This window comes from Geotrypetes seraphini, chromosome 8 (genome assembly GCF_902459505.1).
Source record: "Geotrypetes seraphini chromosome 8, aGeoSer1.1, whole genome shotgun sequence".
In the NCBI taxonomy this organism is placed as follows: Eukaryota; Metazoa; Chordata; class Amphibia; order Gymnophiona; family Dermophiidae; genus Geotrypetes; species Geotrypetes seraphini.
In genome coordinates, this window is record NC_047091.1 from 43,184,508 (window position 1) to 43,199,591 (window position 15,084).

Sequence of the window (15,084 nt, forward strand, 5' to 3'; positions counted from 1 at the left end):
AATTTTTTTGGTTGTGGAGAAGATGGAGCTCTCCACTCGTCATTTAAAAACTATGCAAATATGGCTGGGAGGTATTACCTCATGCTCCCTACAGTCCAGACATGAGTCCACCAGACTTTGACCTTTTTCCAAAGTTGAAACAACCTATGCGTGGACATCATTTTGCATCTCTGGAAGAGCTTTCTTCCACCGGTACCCAAGCCATTCGGCAACTGAACTAAAACAGTGTCTTGGATGGAATAATGAAGCTTCCCGGATGTTGGGACTCCGTCACTGCAAAGCAGGGAGACTATATTGAAGGACTGTAAAGAAATACTTGGGAAAAAAACCCAAACATGTAATTTAAAAAAGTGTGCATTATTTATGAAATGACTCTCGTACTAAAGCTGTGCTGTAATGCAGATGTGTATCAGCACTGCAGGTCCTAGGGGCTGTGGAAAGCACAGGTAATGTAGGTACATCTTGGTGCTGCAATACTGCCCGGAGAGCGCAACTCCGCGTAACAGTCTTTCAGTGCTGTGATCCGGTGCAGGAAATGGATTGAAGTCCTGTTGCCAAGAAGGGGTGGTGCTGGGATGCAATGCAGTTCATGAAGTCAGTCTCTCAGCGCTGTGATACTGCTGCACAGGAAACATAGGCACATCTCAGCACTGGCCTCAGCCGGCAATTTGCAGCCAAATTCCATGACCAGATTCCAGTTTTGCTTTAACATAATTCTGTGGTAGCATTCCCACGTCCACCTGAGAACAGTTTTCATGGAAGCAAAGTTCTCTCTCTAAGCTCTGGTAACACTGTTGCAAGAAACTTGGACCAGATTCCAACCAAGTCCTGGGCTAACCAGTGCCTCTACTGCCTGGCCCATTTCACACCATTAATAGCAGGAATATCTCTAACCCATTGACACTGCTTCTAAGTGGATGTAGATGCAACATGGATTCCTTTAAGGTAGTGTCTCTCAAACTGTTTTAGCTCCGGCACACTAAACGGAGCAAATGCTTTTCACGGCACATTATAATTGAAATTATAAAATTGCAAAACCAACAAAAAATTAAATTTGAGAGTTATTTATCCAAAGGTCTTTCAGCTATGTATGGGTAACTTTAACAACATTGAAACTCAAGTAGATAGACTAGAATTGCTAATCAATGCAATGGATGTGCTTGTTTATGAGTGCAAATTAACTCAAAATGCGGCTCAACAGTCGACAAGCGAACACGCATTTCATCATCCACCATCTGCAGTCATTCTCTTTTTTTTCCAATTTATTTTCTGTCGCAGCTGAAAATCTAAGTTTGCTTGTTGCTCAAGTTAGAGTAACTGCAAATTAAACTAAAATTACTTGCCATTAGTTTTCAAGGAGCAATCACGTCAAGGAAATGATGCTTGTCTGGGCGGTTGTATCCTTACACACACAGGCACTCATAACATTGGTTGACAGACTCTTGCATACGCGACGTACATGTCATCTATTCTTGTGTATACTTATGAAGGGAATTTTTTTAATATAGTAAAATTCTAGAATCGCTCATGGCACACCTGGAATCTTTTGGGGGCATACCATTGTGCCTGTTTGAGGGACACTGCTTTAAGGGCTATCTCTGATAACCTTGTCAAGGTACATGTTGACCTCAATGTTCACTAAGGAATGCAGGTGAAAATATTTATGACCTATATATACTACCATTAAGGAAAAGGTGCATGGAGGATTCACAACTTGCACTCAGGAGCATTCTGAGCTGGAATCATGTCCTAGAGTGATCTCATTCCCACCTACCACACCTCAACCACCATAGGGGAGACAAAAGATGGGGAGCAATTTTTTCAGCCCTATCTTCCTTATACCGTGTGTTGTTAAACTGCTCACATCCTATGGTCAGCCCTGCCTGCACTCCTCTGCCATTACCAGACTTGCTGTGCAACTGCTGTATCACTTCCTTGCAGCTGATGAGCCACAATTGGGGGTTGGGGGAGGGGGTGGGAGGGGGGACACAGAAAACCAGAGGCCAGCTACACTTAGAGTAGGCTAGTGGTTAAAGCACCAGGATAAAATTGTGAATGCCTGGTTCATATCCTGCTGTGGTCTTGGGTAACTTTACCTCAGGTACAAACTTAGGGCCCCTTTTACAAAGCTGCGGTAGTGATTCTCCCACGGTAAATGCACCGAAGCCCATAGTAACTGAATGGGCCTCAGTGGCATTAGCCACGGAAGAATCACTACCGTGACATTGTTAAAGGAGATCTTAGATTTTAAGCTCTCTGGGACAGGAAAAAACTCAACAAGCCCCTGAATGTTAATCGCCTTGAACTATTACACAAAAAGTGTTATGACACTCACTCTATTTTAATTTAATAAAACATTTATAATTCTGCCTTTTGCTGCTACTCTCCCACTAGTTGTCTTTTCACTGAGATCATCCCTAAGCTGATCCAGTCCTTGCATACAAGGACTTATTCTGATTTCCCTAAGAAAAGCAGGGCTACGTTTCCAATCATGCAACTTGGCAAGACCAGAAATGGATTACTCTGTTCAGACTGATCTGGGAATACTACAGAACTTATTCCCCATATAAGCGCCATCACAAGGGATAGGCAAACTGGATAACTTCTGGGGCACCAAGGCTGGGGTTGCTGAGAAATGTAGTGCCCCTCTACCACTGGTGCCTCTCACCTCTTGTGCGGTTTGGAGATCAGCTGCTATGCTTGATGGATAAGGAGCACTGTGCAATTTAAACACCAGTCAGAGAAGCATGCAGCTTGTGCCTGGAATCAGAGTAATGGGCCATGGCAAGAGGAGATGCTTGAAGGTCTGCAGGAAGGCGAAGAGGGTAGAAGCTCTAAGGGCCATCAGCAACCAGCTCTGGCACAGCTGTATCAGGGAAGTGATTGAGGGGGGGGGGGAAACAACCGCACTCAGGAGTCAGGACACTGTCTGACCCATCCCCTTTCCCCTCCCCACTCATCCTTCATACTTGACAGCAATTAATCCATTATGCTTTGAATAGGAATTGTGCTTTGTTTTGCCTTTAAATTTTTCCTTATTTATTTATTCCATCACAACGGCTTGAAATACCTCCAATCACACTGAAGTGTTGCAGAAAGAGGAACAGAAGTTACAATGTTGGCACGTGAAAAAAGAGGGAGCATTGAAGAGAGTGGTAGCAAGGAGAAAGAAGAGACTGAGATAGACAGGAGTGAAGACTGGTTCTAGGATGTAAGAAGTTGAGGATTATCTGAAAGTTAGATGGAATAGCCAGGTTTTGACTTGTTTTTTTTAATTTGGGGAAAGAGATCTCAGGGGGAGGGAATTCCAGACTAAGAGGCCAAGGTATCAGAAATCTGATGTCTCGAGATATTGAGATGAAGATGTAAAGGCAGTGGAAGCACTAGAAGAAAGTTGTGAGGAGGGAAGAGTACGAGTTGGAATGTATGGGGTAAGGGTTGGAAGCTGGAGGACTGAGGTGTTAGACCTTTGAAAATCAAAGTAAGAAGAATTTTAATTTTGAGGTAGCTCATATGAAAAAGGCAATTTTCAAAGCAGTTTAATCCACATAAAATTGGCTCTCTGAAGAAACATTCACCCTGCAATTAGGCAAAAAATAGCATACTTTGTAACAATGCATATAGTTTGACCTACATTGGAGGGGAGAAGGGACAGACATTACAACGCTTGTGCATTTTTATTTTCAAAAGGTATATCCATTTTTTTAAATTGAAGAAAAAAGTATGCACGAAAAAGAGGTGGAGTTGTGTGCAGATGCCTTTCCCCAGTGAAAGTACACGGGTACATTATGGCTATGCAGGTAGTGTGAAATATAACCCCCGGCCTAAGTGATTGAAAGAGGAAGAGAAATAAATGTCTGGTTTAAGGCACTGTGGCCAGAACCCAGCTCAGCTGGTAAGATGGCTTCCTTTCTCGATAAGAAGGAATTCTGTGGCCTGCATGTTCAAATGCGAAAATCCTCACAAAAATCATACCAGGAGAGCTCCAAAAAACTATAAAGAAGAGAGATGGTAGAACTAGGGTAACCAGATGTCTGGAAAAACCCAGAGATATCCTCTTTTTAAGAGGACTGTCTGGGTTCCTGGACGGAATTTCCAAAACTCGGCAGTTCGTCCGGGTTTTGGAAAGCCACGAGCTCCGGCCGTGTCTGGAGAGCCTTCAATAAGCATGCGCGAATGACATCGCACGCACCTACGCATGCTGGAGGCCCTCCAGACATGGCCAGAGGTCATTAAAAAATAGATGCTGCTTTAGGGAGTGGGGCTGGAGGCAGAACAGGGCGGAGCTGGAGACAGAATGGGTGGGGCTGGAGGCAGAATGGGTGGGGCTGGAGGCAGAATGCTTTATAATATTTGTTTGTATTATATAAACTCTTCTTTATCTCAGGTTGATGTGCACAAGTTCATTCCCCACTTTCTCTCTATAATATATTTACCATGGAGGGGATTTCCTTGTTATTTTTGGAGTAGCTTCACAGAAGAGGCATCATTCTCTTCTCCCATCACTTTACAGTTCTATATAAATGTTTAATAACTGCAGAAAGGATCATTTCTGCCTTAAGGTTTTTTTGTAAAGTTAAAACATGGCATTGTAAGTATGCTAGCCTAACCAGCAGTTATTTCTTCAAATATGGAAACTCTAAGTAGAACCCACTGGTGGCAGTTGCTCTTCACCACCTCCTGAGCATTTCCAATCCAGACATAAATGTGAAAAGAGGAACTCCAGCCCTGATGGCAGTTCTGCATTGCCCATTTCAACAGAACTGTCTATAAATGAGCCTTGGACACTGTGGAATAGGTACCAACTGCATGTGAACCATGCTATCAAGAACTATCTCAGAGGGAGAACTTGGATTTTGGGAGCGACAGTCTTAGTAACTCTGTAGCTGGGGTCTCTACTTGGTTCCAGCTAATCTCATTGCTGATGAAGTGAGAGCTCTGGCAAAGCCTATTCTCAGCAAATTCAACTGCTGCAGCCTTTCTAGTTACCTGGCCCAGTAGTGATCAGAAAATGGGACACTTCTGACAGCAGGACATAAACATCCTGACTTGGGAGTGGAAAGCAGTGCGAGGGAGGCTGGGATAGAAGATCAGAGGGCCTCTTTGAAGAAGGTCAAAAAGTCAAAACAGAAAGACAAAGGGGAGGCAAGATATGGAAGGCCGAGGCTACAACTGTTACAAGGTGTGGAATGGGGGAGTAGCCTAGTGGTTAGAAAAAGGGTTGTGAAAGAAGGCAGTCAGGGTCCAAACCCCATTTCTACCACTGATATTCTACAAGGCCTTGGGCAAGTCACCTCACACTTCAGTGCCTCAGGTACATACAACTTAGATCATGAGCCTACTTGGGTAGGGAAATAATTTAGGCACCAGTGCTGTTAAATCCCTGGCTCAGAGGGCCATTGAAAATAGAAGATCTCAAGGAAGGAGGGGCCAAAGCTGGGTTAATGGCTCAACATTAGGAAATCCCCCACTCTCTTAAAGCTGCACAGTGGCCTTCTGAGATGCCTCTTTTCCAAGGGCAGCCAATCCAACTTCAGAGCACTTATCCAGAACTGGCTGGCGTCTCTTCATATAACAGCAAACAGGAGAGATAAACTGCCAAGCACCAAAGTACCTAGCAATGAAAAGAGTGGTTCCACAGCAGCACTAGCAGTATGGGGTGGCGATGGAACAGAATCTGCACATCCATTTACTGCTGCACACTACAGTTAAGATTGTGCATTACACATATATCTAGACATGGAAAACAAGCAGAATGCAATTCACAAATAAATAGATAATGGCAAATACCTGACACTGCTTAAAATGTTGCTGGTTTTTTTTTGTTTTGTTTTTTTAACTTCCATGCCTTCAGAAATGCACACATGGAATGGCATGTTGCACATATGTGGCATGCATGCACTAAAGCTCTGCAAGGACACGACAGTCTTTTTCATGGCCTTGGGAAGGGAATGGATGGGAGCTGGCAAGATTTAGATTCCATCACACAGTGGTCATCACTTTTAGGGAGCCTGTGCGGAAGCGCATAATCTTCTTCTTCAAGGCATGGGAAGCTTTGATCTTGACAAAGACTTTGGGCTGACCACTACTGTTGCCAGGGCCAGTGGAGGACACCACCTGTGGAGACAACTGCTGGGGCCACACCAAGCCCCCACTCTCATCTGTGTCACTGGAACAGGTGCTAAAGGCCGGGGACTCGCCCTCGCTTAAGCTTGACCCACTCTCACCATAGCAAGGTGCAGCATAGCCACCCAGGTCTTCTTCTGGCTCACACACAGGGGCAGGCCTTGCCACACTGCAGTCAGCTGAGAATTCTGAGTCACTCTCAGCGTAGCCATACAGGAGGTTCCGTGGGCTAGAGGAGACTGGGACTTGCGTGAGCCCCTTGACTACCTTCTTGCTCCTCTTGGACATCCTGTAGGGGTCGCTGGGGCTTGCCTCATCCTGACATATCTCTGCTGTGGATCGCCACTTTCGGTAGCCAGCAGCATTCTGGCGGCGTTGCCGTGATGGCTTGCTCTGTGCCACCTCCTCTCGGTCCACAGTGTGGTATTTGGTGACAGTCCTATCCAAGGCTGCATGCTTGTTTAACAAGCTGTTCTCAGACTGTGAACGGATTGTTTTCTTTCCCCGAGGAGAACCCTTCTTCCCCCCACGTTTGCCCCCTTCCCCATCCTCCTCGGTGAAGCGGCACTTTTTGGGAGCCGCTGTTAGTGCCACCCCACCCCGTTGCCGCTCTCTCGCAACAGCCTGGCAGTGTTCAGGGGACAGCTCCACACTCCGGCCTTTGCAGAGAGGAGGGGGTTTCTTCCTTGCATTTCGGTGGGCTGCCTGCAGCCGAGGAGTCACCTGGGCTGGGATATACTGGGCATTCACCATCTCGCACACCCCTTCCTCTTCCTCCATTGCTGTCAGTGGAGGCCGTTTTTCACACGGCTCATACCCAGACCGTTCCTCATAAGCAGGAGGGTGCATATTGGGTCCCCCAGGGCTATGTCGGATGAAAGGCTGGGGGAGACTGTTACTAGTGTCATTCAAGGGTGTTTCAAAGCTGTGACCATCTGAGAGAGAGCAGGAAGCTGGTGGTTGGTAGCGGTCCACAGACGTTGCTCTCAGGTGGGCTGCATTGGCATGAAATTTGGGGGGCTTCTTCAGTGACAGGTGAGGAGGACTGAAGACTTCTGAAGCTTGAGAAGTCACAGGGCTTTTGTTAGCTGAAACCCCATCTGCCCCAGCATCCCAGGAAGCCCAGATCTGGCTTGGCATTCCAGCACTATTCTCATAAACCCCCGGTGACGGAATGTCATTTCTCTCTCCTTGAGATGGGTATTTTCGTTCACAAAGAGCCCCCCGCAAGTCCAAGGACCGCTTGCACTGGCTGTTCTGCCGGGCAAGACCCCTGCTTGGTTCTGGGTTAAGGCTGGTCCGAGGGGGCTTGCTGGATCGTGGAGGCTGACCACGACGATGAATCAACTGCATCATGTAGTTCTCTAACCGGCGGCAGTGGGAGGGGTCAGGGAAGAACTGAAAATCAGACGGGCAAGTCCCATAAGTGTCCATGTCATCTGTGGCTACTCCCACGGAATCATCATGATAAGAAGCAAGAGAGATATTTTTGTGGCCCCCACCCATACCTCGCAGCTGCGAGGAGCATGTCAGTGGGTTTTGCAGGGTTACGGCATGAAGTGGGCTGGGGTAGAAGGGTTCCCGGGAGCCACGAGCCTGGTAGTGGGGTTGAGTGTCAGATGCATAGTCCTGGGAGCTGGTATAGGGGGCAGAAAAAGACCTTGGCACCATGATGCGGGCAGTGCCGCTATTCCCATCCTTCTCACCGTGGCCCAAGTCTCCTGCAGGAAAAAAAAAAAAGGTTTTGAAAATTCGGGAGAAGCGTCCATGCCTCTCAGTCTATTGCCTCCTCTCTACATCCCTCTGGACTTCCCTTTTTCCAGCCTCTCCTTTACTTGCTTGCATCCTTCTCTCCTATCTTCAGCAAAAGAGAATGATGCAATTCTGCACTGTTGTAACAGTGTTATAGAGCAGTGTTTCCCAAGTCAGTCCTGGAGTACCCCCTCGCCAGTCAGGTTTTCAGGATATCCACAATGAATACGAATGAAAGATTTGCATACAATGAAGTTAGTGTATGCAGATCAATCACATGCACATTCATTATGGATATTCTGAAAACTTGACTAGCAAGGGGATACTGCTTTTAACCCCCAACTCCAACCCACCTGTAAAGTGCCCATTAGAGAATGACATGGGGTCAAATTTGTCCCTGTCTCCGCAGGATCTCAATTTCCCCATCTAGTCCCTGTGAGTTTTGTCCCTGTCCCATTTCTATATGCTCTGCCTTACTCGCACAAGCCTCGAACACTTATAATTTTAAAGTGTTTGTGGCTTGTGCAGATGAGGACAGAGTTTGCAGGAGTGGGACAGGGCCAGGAAAAGAACTCGCCAGAATGGGATGGGAAAATGAGTTCCCGTGGGGACAGGGAAAAAATTTGTCCCCATGTCATTCTCTAGTACCCATGTCTATTTGTCACTCCCTCTGTAATTCCCTACTCCAACTGTCCTGCTTGTCTGTCTGACTAGATTGTAAGCTCTGTCTAGATTGTAAGGACTGTCTGGCAGTGATAAAGAAATAATCAATAGTAGGTACTTCAGGACTGATTTGAGAAACATTGTTATAGAGCAAGGGTGGGCAACTCTGGTCCTCTAGGGCCGGAATCCAGTCGGGTTTTCAGGATTTCCCCAATGAATATACATTGAAAGCAGTGCATGCAAATAGATCTCATGCATATTCATTGGGGAAATCCTGAAAACCCAACTGGATTCCAGCCCTCGAGGACCAGAATTGCCCACCCCTATTATAGAGTTTCAGGAAGCGAAGTCAGGACAATGTGTCCTATCCTGCCTTTTTTTCCCCATCACTCTCAGCCAAATGTACTCCTTTGCTATGTCAGACCTATCTTCCTCTTCTCCTCACATTCAAAATGATCTTCCGTCTTTTTCAGTCTTTCTTCTTCCATCATCTCCCTCTGTTTCTTGTCTTTTCTTGCCCCCCTTTCTCTTCCCCCCTCAAAACATATTACTGTGCATCTCTCACTGTTTCTCAGCTCACCATTCCTGGTCACTCTGATATCAACAGTCAGGAGAATAACTGTATACCTGCTGACTTGGGTCTCTCATTTGCAAAATGTATGCGGGCCTCGGGATTACCAATCCGTGAGTAGGAGCCTGCAACAGATGGGAAACTGGAAAAACACTCTCCAAAAACAGAGGCTGGTGATTCTGAAGGAAGTGCAGGTGAGGCGCCTTCATAGAAACCTAGGAAGAGGAAGCAAGAAGATAAGGGTGCCATCTGTCAGGGGACAGAGCAGTTGACACTGCCCTCTGAGGGCATACCATATATGAGAATTTTGCCCAGTATATCTAGAAAGAGGTGATGGGGCCTTCGTGGAATATGGCATTCTCCACAAGGACAAAGATCACAGAGATGTACCACATGAAAAAGAAATTGTCCAATCCTCACCACCCATCTACCCATAAGCCTCTGCTTGTACCAATCCTGTCTAGATATCCCCCCTGCCCTTTACAACACCACTGAGGCTTGTTAGTAATTTTGGTGGAGACTTGGTTATGTTACGTGGGAACAAAAAACAGAGGAGATGCCAGCAAAATCCAGAAAGCAGCTGGGACTGAATGTGCCAGAGACTTCATCAAGAAGATTCTTTTCTCTCTAGGCTCCTGTCTGCCTGTCTATACCCCTCTCTACTCCTCCCTCCTCCCAATCTGAAGTGTATTGTAATATTTTCTTGTCTCTGTAAGAAGTATTGTTTCATATGTTGTATTTGTCTCTCTCTCGTCGTTCTCAGGCTCCCGGTACAGTGAAGAAAGAGTCTCCATCACCCCCATTCTCAAGCCTGTCGGTCAAATCCCTGCAGGACCCCAACAGACAGAGGAGGGCAGGGGAAAAGAAAAGGTCAGGGCGGGTCAAGGGCCAACCTCTGACCTTCAACACAAAGTGTGGGAAATGAAAGTCTGTGATAGTCTCTTTCTGCTTTGGTTTCAGGCCTGCAGCCTGGAATCAGAGGAAACAGAAAGAAAACAATAACATTAGATTATTTAAAAGTATGATACCCCCGCCCCCTTTTCCTCTTTCTTACTTTATATGTCTTATTCTGTGTTTGAGAACATTTGTTCTGGGAGTTAGATCCCTTCTATAGCCTGGGGGTCAGAGGGCAGAGGCTCTTTGGAAGAGCACCCCCCACCCCCAACCGAATAAAAAAAATTTGCAATTTTAGGGTTACTTTCTTCTTCTAAGGCAGCCATGATTTTGATGCTGTATGCCCTCAGCAATGGAGAGCTGCTACTCTGAAGAGGTGGACTGAGTGAAGAGGTTTTCTAGTTTAAAATCAGGGGTCTCTCTCCAATAAAAAGAGAAAGTGCACATTTCATTACAAAAAAATTAAAGTGAAGAAATGTTAGGGAATGAGACCTATGAATAGGAATGAAAAGAGAACACTAAAGCCGAGTACGAGGCAGGTTGACACTCAGACGTGTGACTGCTGCTGCTCCAATTACAAAGAGGATCTTGGGCTGGGGGTGGGGGTGTCTCTGGTCACATTAACCTGAGCTCTGCCAGCTGTCCGTCTCTACCATCTCTCCACAGCTGTTCTCTGCATCCAGACGCAAGTCCTCCACCCGTTGCACCAGCTCCCACATCCGCTCCGTTTGGACATCCTGCAGGCAGGCACAAGAGAAAGACTGGGTCATGGTTCTCACCGGTGCTTCACTGTCTTTACATAGAGAAATTATATTAGTCCCTCTTTCTCTCCATTCCTCTCTATCTCCACAAATATGTCAGATCTCACAGTTTATTTAAATCACCTCCATCTACCTCAGCTACAGCATCAATAGATCACCACTGGTATCACTGGCAGAACTTGGCACCAAGAATCAAAGACAGCAAGTAACTTTCCCCTAGTACATGGAAAGTGGAGGGGCAGACGACTGAAGCAGCAAGGACACAGGCTCTGATGCTCAAAGCTTACCGTGCCAGTAACATTTGATTTAGACCAACTGTAGCCAATTTAGCTGGCAAGTTAATTCAGCCCCCACACAGAGGGATTCTGCATGATTTTTACCGTTTACAGTAGCAACCACCAATAATCCTATGCAAATGCATTATAATGAACTCATTAGTATTAAAATGAGCATTCAATGTAATGCACAGAAAGGACTAACCTTTTAAAAATCTATGCATGTATGAGATATGCGGCCATGTGCGTGTATTGTATGCATGTGTATCCAGAGCCTAACAGATGCATCTAAAATCATTGTGGACCCCCCCTCTCTAAAAAAAAAAATACAAACTACTGCCCTAGCAAGAGGCTTCAACTTCTGTAAAGGTTTTCTTTTTGGCTTTGTGCAGTGGTGTAGCAAGGGCAGGAGGCATCTCCCACTCGTGCTCCTTCCATGCTGCCCCTCACCTTCCCTGCTCCCCCCCTCCATACCTCTTTAAATCTTCTTCAGCGTGAGCATCGGCGTTGGCCTTCCCTCCAACGATTTCAGAAAGGAGCCAGGCTGGCGCAATCAGCAGGCTGGAGAAGTTGCTTGTGGCACTGAGGATTTAAAGAGGTACCGGAGGGGGCAAACATGGTGGGGGGATGCGGAGAGGTGTCAGCGCCCCCACCAAGACGGTGCCCAGGGCAGTCTACACCCCCCATTACTATGCCACTGACCTTGTGTATTGCTTCTGCCTTGTTCAGAAACCCAATGACCACAGCCGTACACTTTACTGGGGGTTCTAGGTCAGTAACCACCCGGACAATTTCAACTGGACAGTTCCCATCCACCAGTTCCCACCTGGAAAAATACTACCTAGGTCAATTCCAACCAGATAATTCCCACCTACTCATAATGGACAATTCACCTCCATGACTAGACATATACCCAATGAAAACAACCCTTACCCTAACCCTCAGGATCTCCCCGTAACTCTCAGAGCTGCACATATTCAGGGTCTCACCTAATACTCGGGGGCTGCACATACTCAGGGTCTCCTCCTAACCGTCGGGGGATGAACATACTCAGGGTCTCCCCCTAACCCTAACAGTTGGGGGCTGCACATACTCAGGATCTCCCCCTAGCCCTCGGGGGCAGCACATACTCAGGGTCTCCCCCTAACCCTAACCGTCGGGGGCTGCACATACTTGGGATCTCCCCCTAACCCTTGGGGGCTGCACATACTCAGGATTTCTCCCTAACCCTAACACTTAGGGCTGCACTCAGCGCAATCACATCCAGAGCAGTACATGGTTGAGGGGAGAGATTGTCCCAGGGAGGGGGACTGTTCAAGTGGGAATTGGCCTAGATGGGAATTGTTCAAGTGGGAATTGGCGGGCAGGAGCTGTTCAGGTGGCTACTGACCTGATACACTTCTGGGCTTGCGCACAAGAGCTGTGCCTATTGCTCAGCTCTTATGCACACGCACCAGATACATTCCTCCCCTTTTTACCACCAATGCTCAACACTAACAATGTGCATATAATTTGCTTGCTGTCAGAGCATTGATCAGTACTTGGGAATCACTGTAAAAGCCAGTGTTTTCCCATGGATTACCTGAGTTTTGTGCTTCTGACCTCCGATCAGGAGTAAGTGGATGCAAGTGCATGTCCCCCCAGTTAACAGCAATGAAGACGAAGATATGATAGAGGCGTTTAAATACATAAACGGCATAAATGCACATGAGGCAAATCTCTTTCAATGGAAAGGAAACTCTGGAACAAGGGGCATAGGATGAAGGTGAAAGGGGATGGACTCGAAAGTAACCTCAGAAAATATGTTTTTTCATGGAAAGGGTGGTGAATGCATGGAATGGCCTCCTGGTGTATTGAAAAGTGTATCTGAATTCAAGAAAGTTTGGTTTCTCCAAGATAGAGGAAAAGATAGTTGACGACTGGATAGGCCATATGGTCTTTATCTGCCTTCATACTTTCTAGGTTTGAAATGCGGTAATGGTCTCTTCTTCCTGTAGGTCATGTCACTAGTCTCTATGAATACACAAAGACCTACAGTTCATGCCCCTGTTTAACTGCACACCTGCATTGCAAGTATACAAAGAATTTATACACCCCCACCACCACCACCACCACCTCCACAAACACATATGTGAGCAAGGCATCCTATTGATCACAATAGGAAATATCCCCGTCCCCAGCCTCACAGAACACTATTCTCCAGTCAAATCGGAGTATTACAGACAATGTTCCAGATACACACCATGGCAATCACAAGAGTGGGGGAGGGTCACTTCCAATCCAGGGCACCACTTAGGGGCAGGAAGCAAAAGGCTATCTGAACCTCACACCTAGATCTGAATAGGGGATGAGGGAAGGCAGGAAGCAAATGGACACCAGGGTCACCGCCGGCTATCCTCAATCAATGTAAAATGTGTCTGGATATCAAAAAATGTGAGGATAGAGATGGGTGGAATGATTCCCATTTATCACAGCCCCCAGGGGAACTAGTGGAGGAGGGGGCCTCTTGGCATGTGCCAAGGACTGCCTGTCTGTGGCAGCAGCACAGCTCAATGCATCTTCAACACTCTACTCTGATCCACACACACTGGCATGCCACACTCAGACATAGGATGACATACGCACTCGAGAATGACACGGGGACAATTTTTTCCCCATCCCCACGAAAACTAATTTTCCCATCCTGTCCCCCCCCCCTGCAAGTTCTTTTCCTGTCCCTGACCCATTCCTGCAAGCTCCGTCCTCATCTGCACAAGCCTCAAACACTTTAAAATCATAAGTGTTCGAGGCTTGTGCAGTTAAGGCAGAGCTTACAGGAATGGGACAGGGACAGCGACAAAATTTGTGGGGACGGGACGGGGAAAAATTTGTCCCCATGTCATTCTCTACACACACTCATGGGCCAAACAAAGAGAAGACCCATATTCACAGATGGACAGGTATGTAGTGGAAGTGAGGATGAGGGCAGAGGGAAAACAAGTCCTGGAGGGTGGCGGTGGGGAAAAGAATGGTTGCATACTCTGGAGCTTCCTAAAACAAGGTTAATTTAAATTATTTTCCAATAACTACAAACAGATAGAAACCTCCTTTCTCTTTTCTTCTCTCCCCCCTTCTACGGCTTTCTTGTGCATCTGTCTCTTATCTGCCACACTGTACCCATCCCTCCTTCTCTTCTACTTTATTCCCTGTTCTCCCCTCCTTTACAAGCTCTCCTCTTGTGTCCCCTCTCCCTTCTTCTCTACCTCTTTTGCACCCCTCTCCTCTCTTTCACCTCTCTTTTTCTGTCCCTCTCTTGCCTTCCCCACCTCAGTGCATCTCTTTTCCAGGGCTCAGTTACAAGACAAAAAAAAATCTAAGTCTTTGTGGAAATTATCCCTGTATTTATGGGAATCAAACAAGAAACAAGACATTTAAGAAAAAAATAACAAAGTCCTTTTCACCCACTGGATTATTGTCTGACTACATATTTTGTGGCAGTAAAGTGCTTCCATATGGTGGGTTGCTGACACTCTACTCGCCTACTCCCCTCCCCTGCTTCAATTTGGGCCAGCAGTTTCCTCCAGCTTCTACACGCTTACATCTCAGTCAAAACCAGCTTGTGCTGGGCTATTGCACCATGAGCCCCCATTTTTAATTCTTCCCTAGTCACAAAGCAGAGAAACAACAATCATACCCCTCCCCCCACAAGAGTGCCCTGGAATTAGATGGTTGGTATCACTGAACAGTGGACTTGGACGCCATCTCTGAGTTAGGGAGCAGAAGCTAGGCTCAGGCATCAGACCTGGTTCTCCCTAAATGCCAGTAGGCAGCACTGGATCACTGGACTGAGCCAGGCCCTCCCTCTTTCTCTCTGTCTGTCTCTCTCTGCCTAACCTTCCCTATCCCTCTCAGTCATCCTGCATGGTTCATATACCTCTGTCAGACCCAGGTTCCAGCAGTCATAGGTCAGGAATGCAATGAACCCAGAGTGACATCCTTAACTGTTCCCTTCTGTTATATACACAGGCATATCTGTACACAAGCTTGCCTCACAAATACAGCT

General features: G+C 46.7%; 1 protein-coding gene across 2 annotated transcripts in view; it reads right to left on the bottom strand.

Moving 5' to 3' along the window:
* Nucleotides 1–1,419: 1,419 nt before the first annotated feature.
* Nucleotides 1,420–15,084, bottom strand: part of DACT3 (dishevelled binding antagonist of beta catenin 3) — a 34,225-nt gene continuing 20,560 nt past the window's right edge. For both annotated transcript variants that reach the window (XM_033956299.1, XM_033956298.1), the window contains exons 2-4: nt 10,632–10,743; nt 9,169–9,327; nt 1,420–7,847 (exon numbers count right to left, since the gene is read on the bottom strand). In XM_033956299.1, coding sequence (XP_033812190.1) covers nt 5,983–7,847; nt 9,169–9,327; nt 10,632–10,725 — 2,118 coding nt within the window. In that variant the 5' untranslated portion in view covers nt 10,726–10,743 and the 3' untranslated portion in view covers nt 1,420–5,982. The remainder of the gene's footprint in view (nt 7,848–9,168; nt 9,328–10,631; nt 10,744–15,084) is intronic.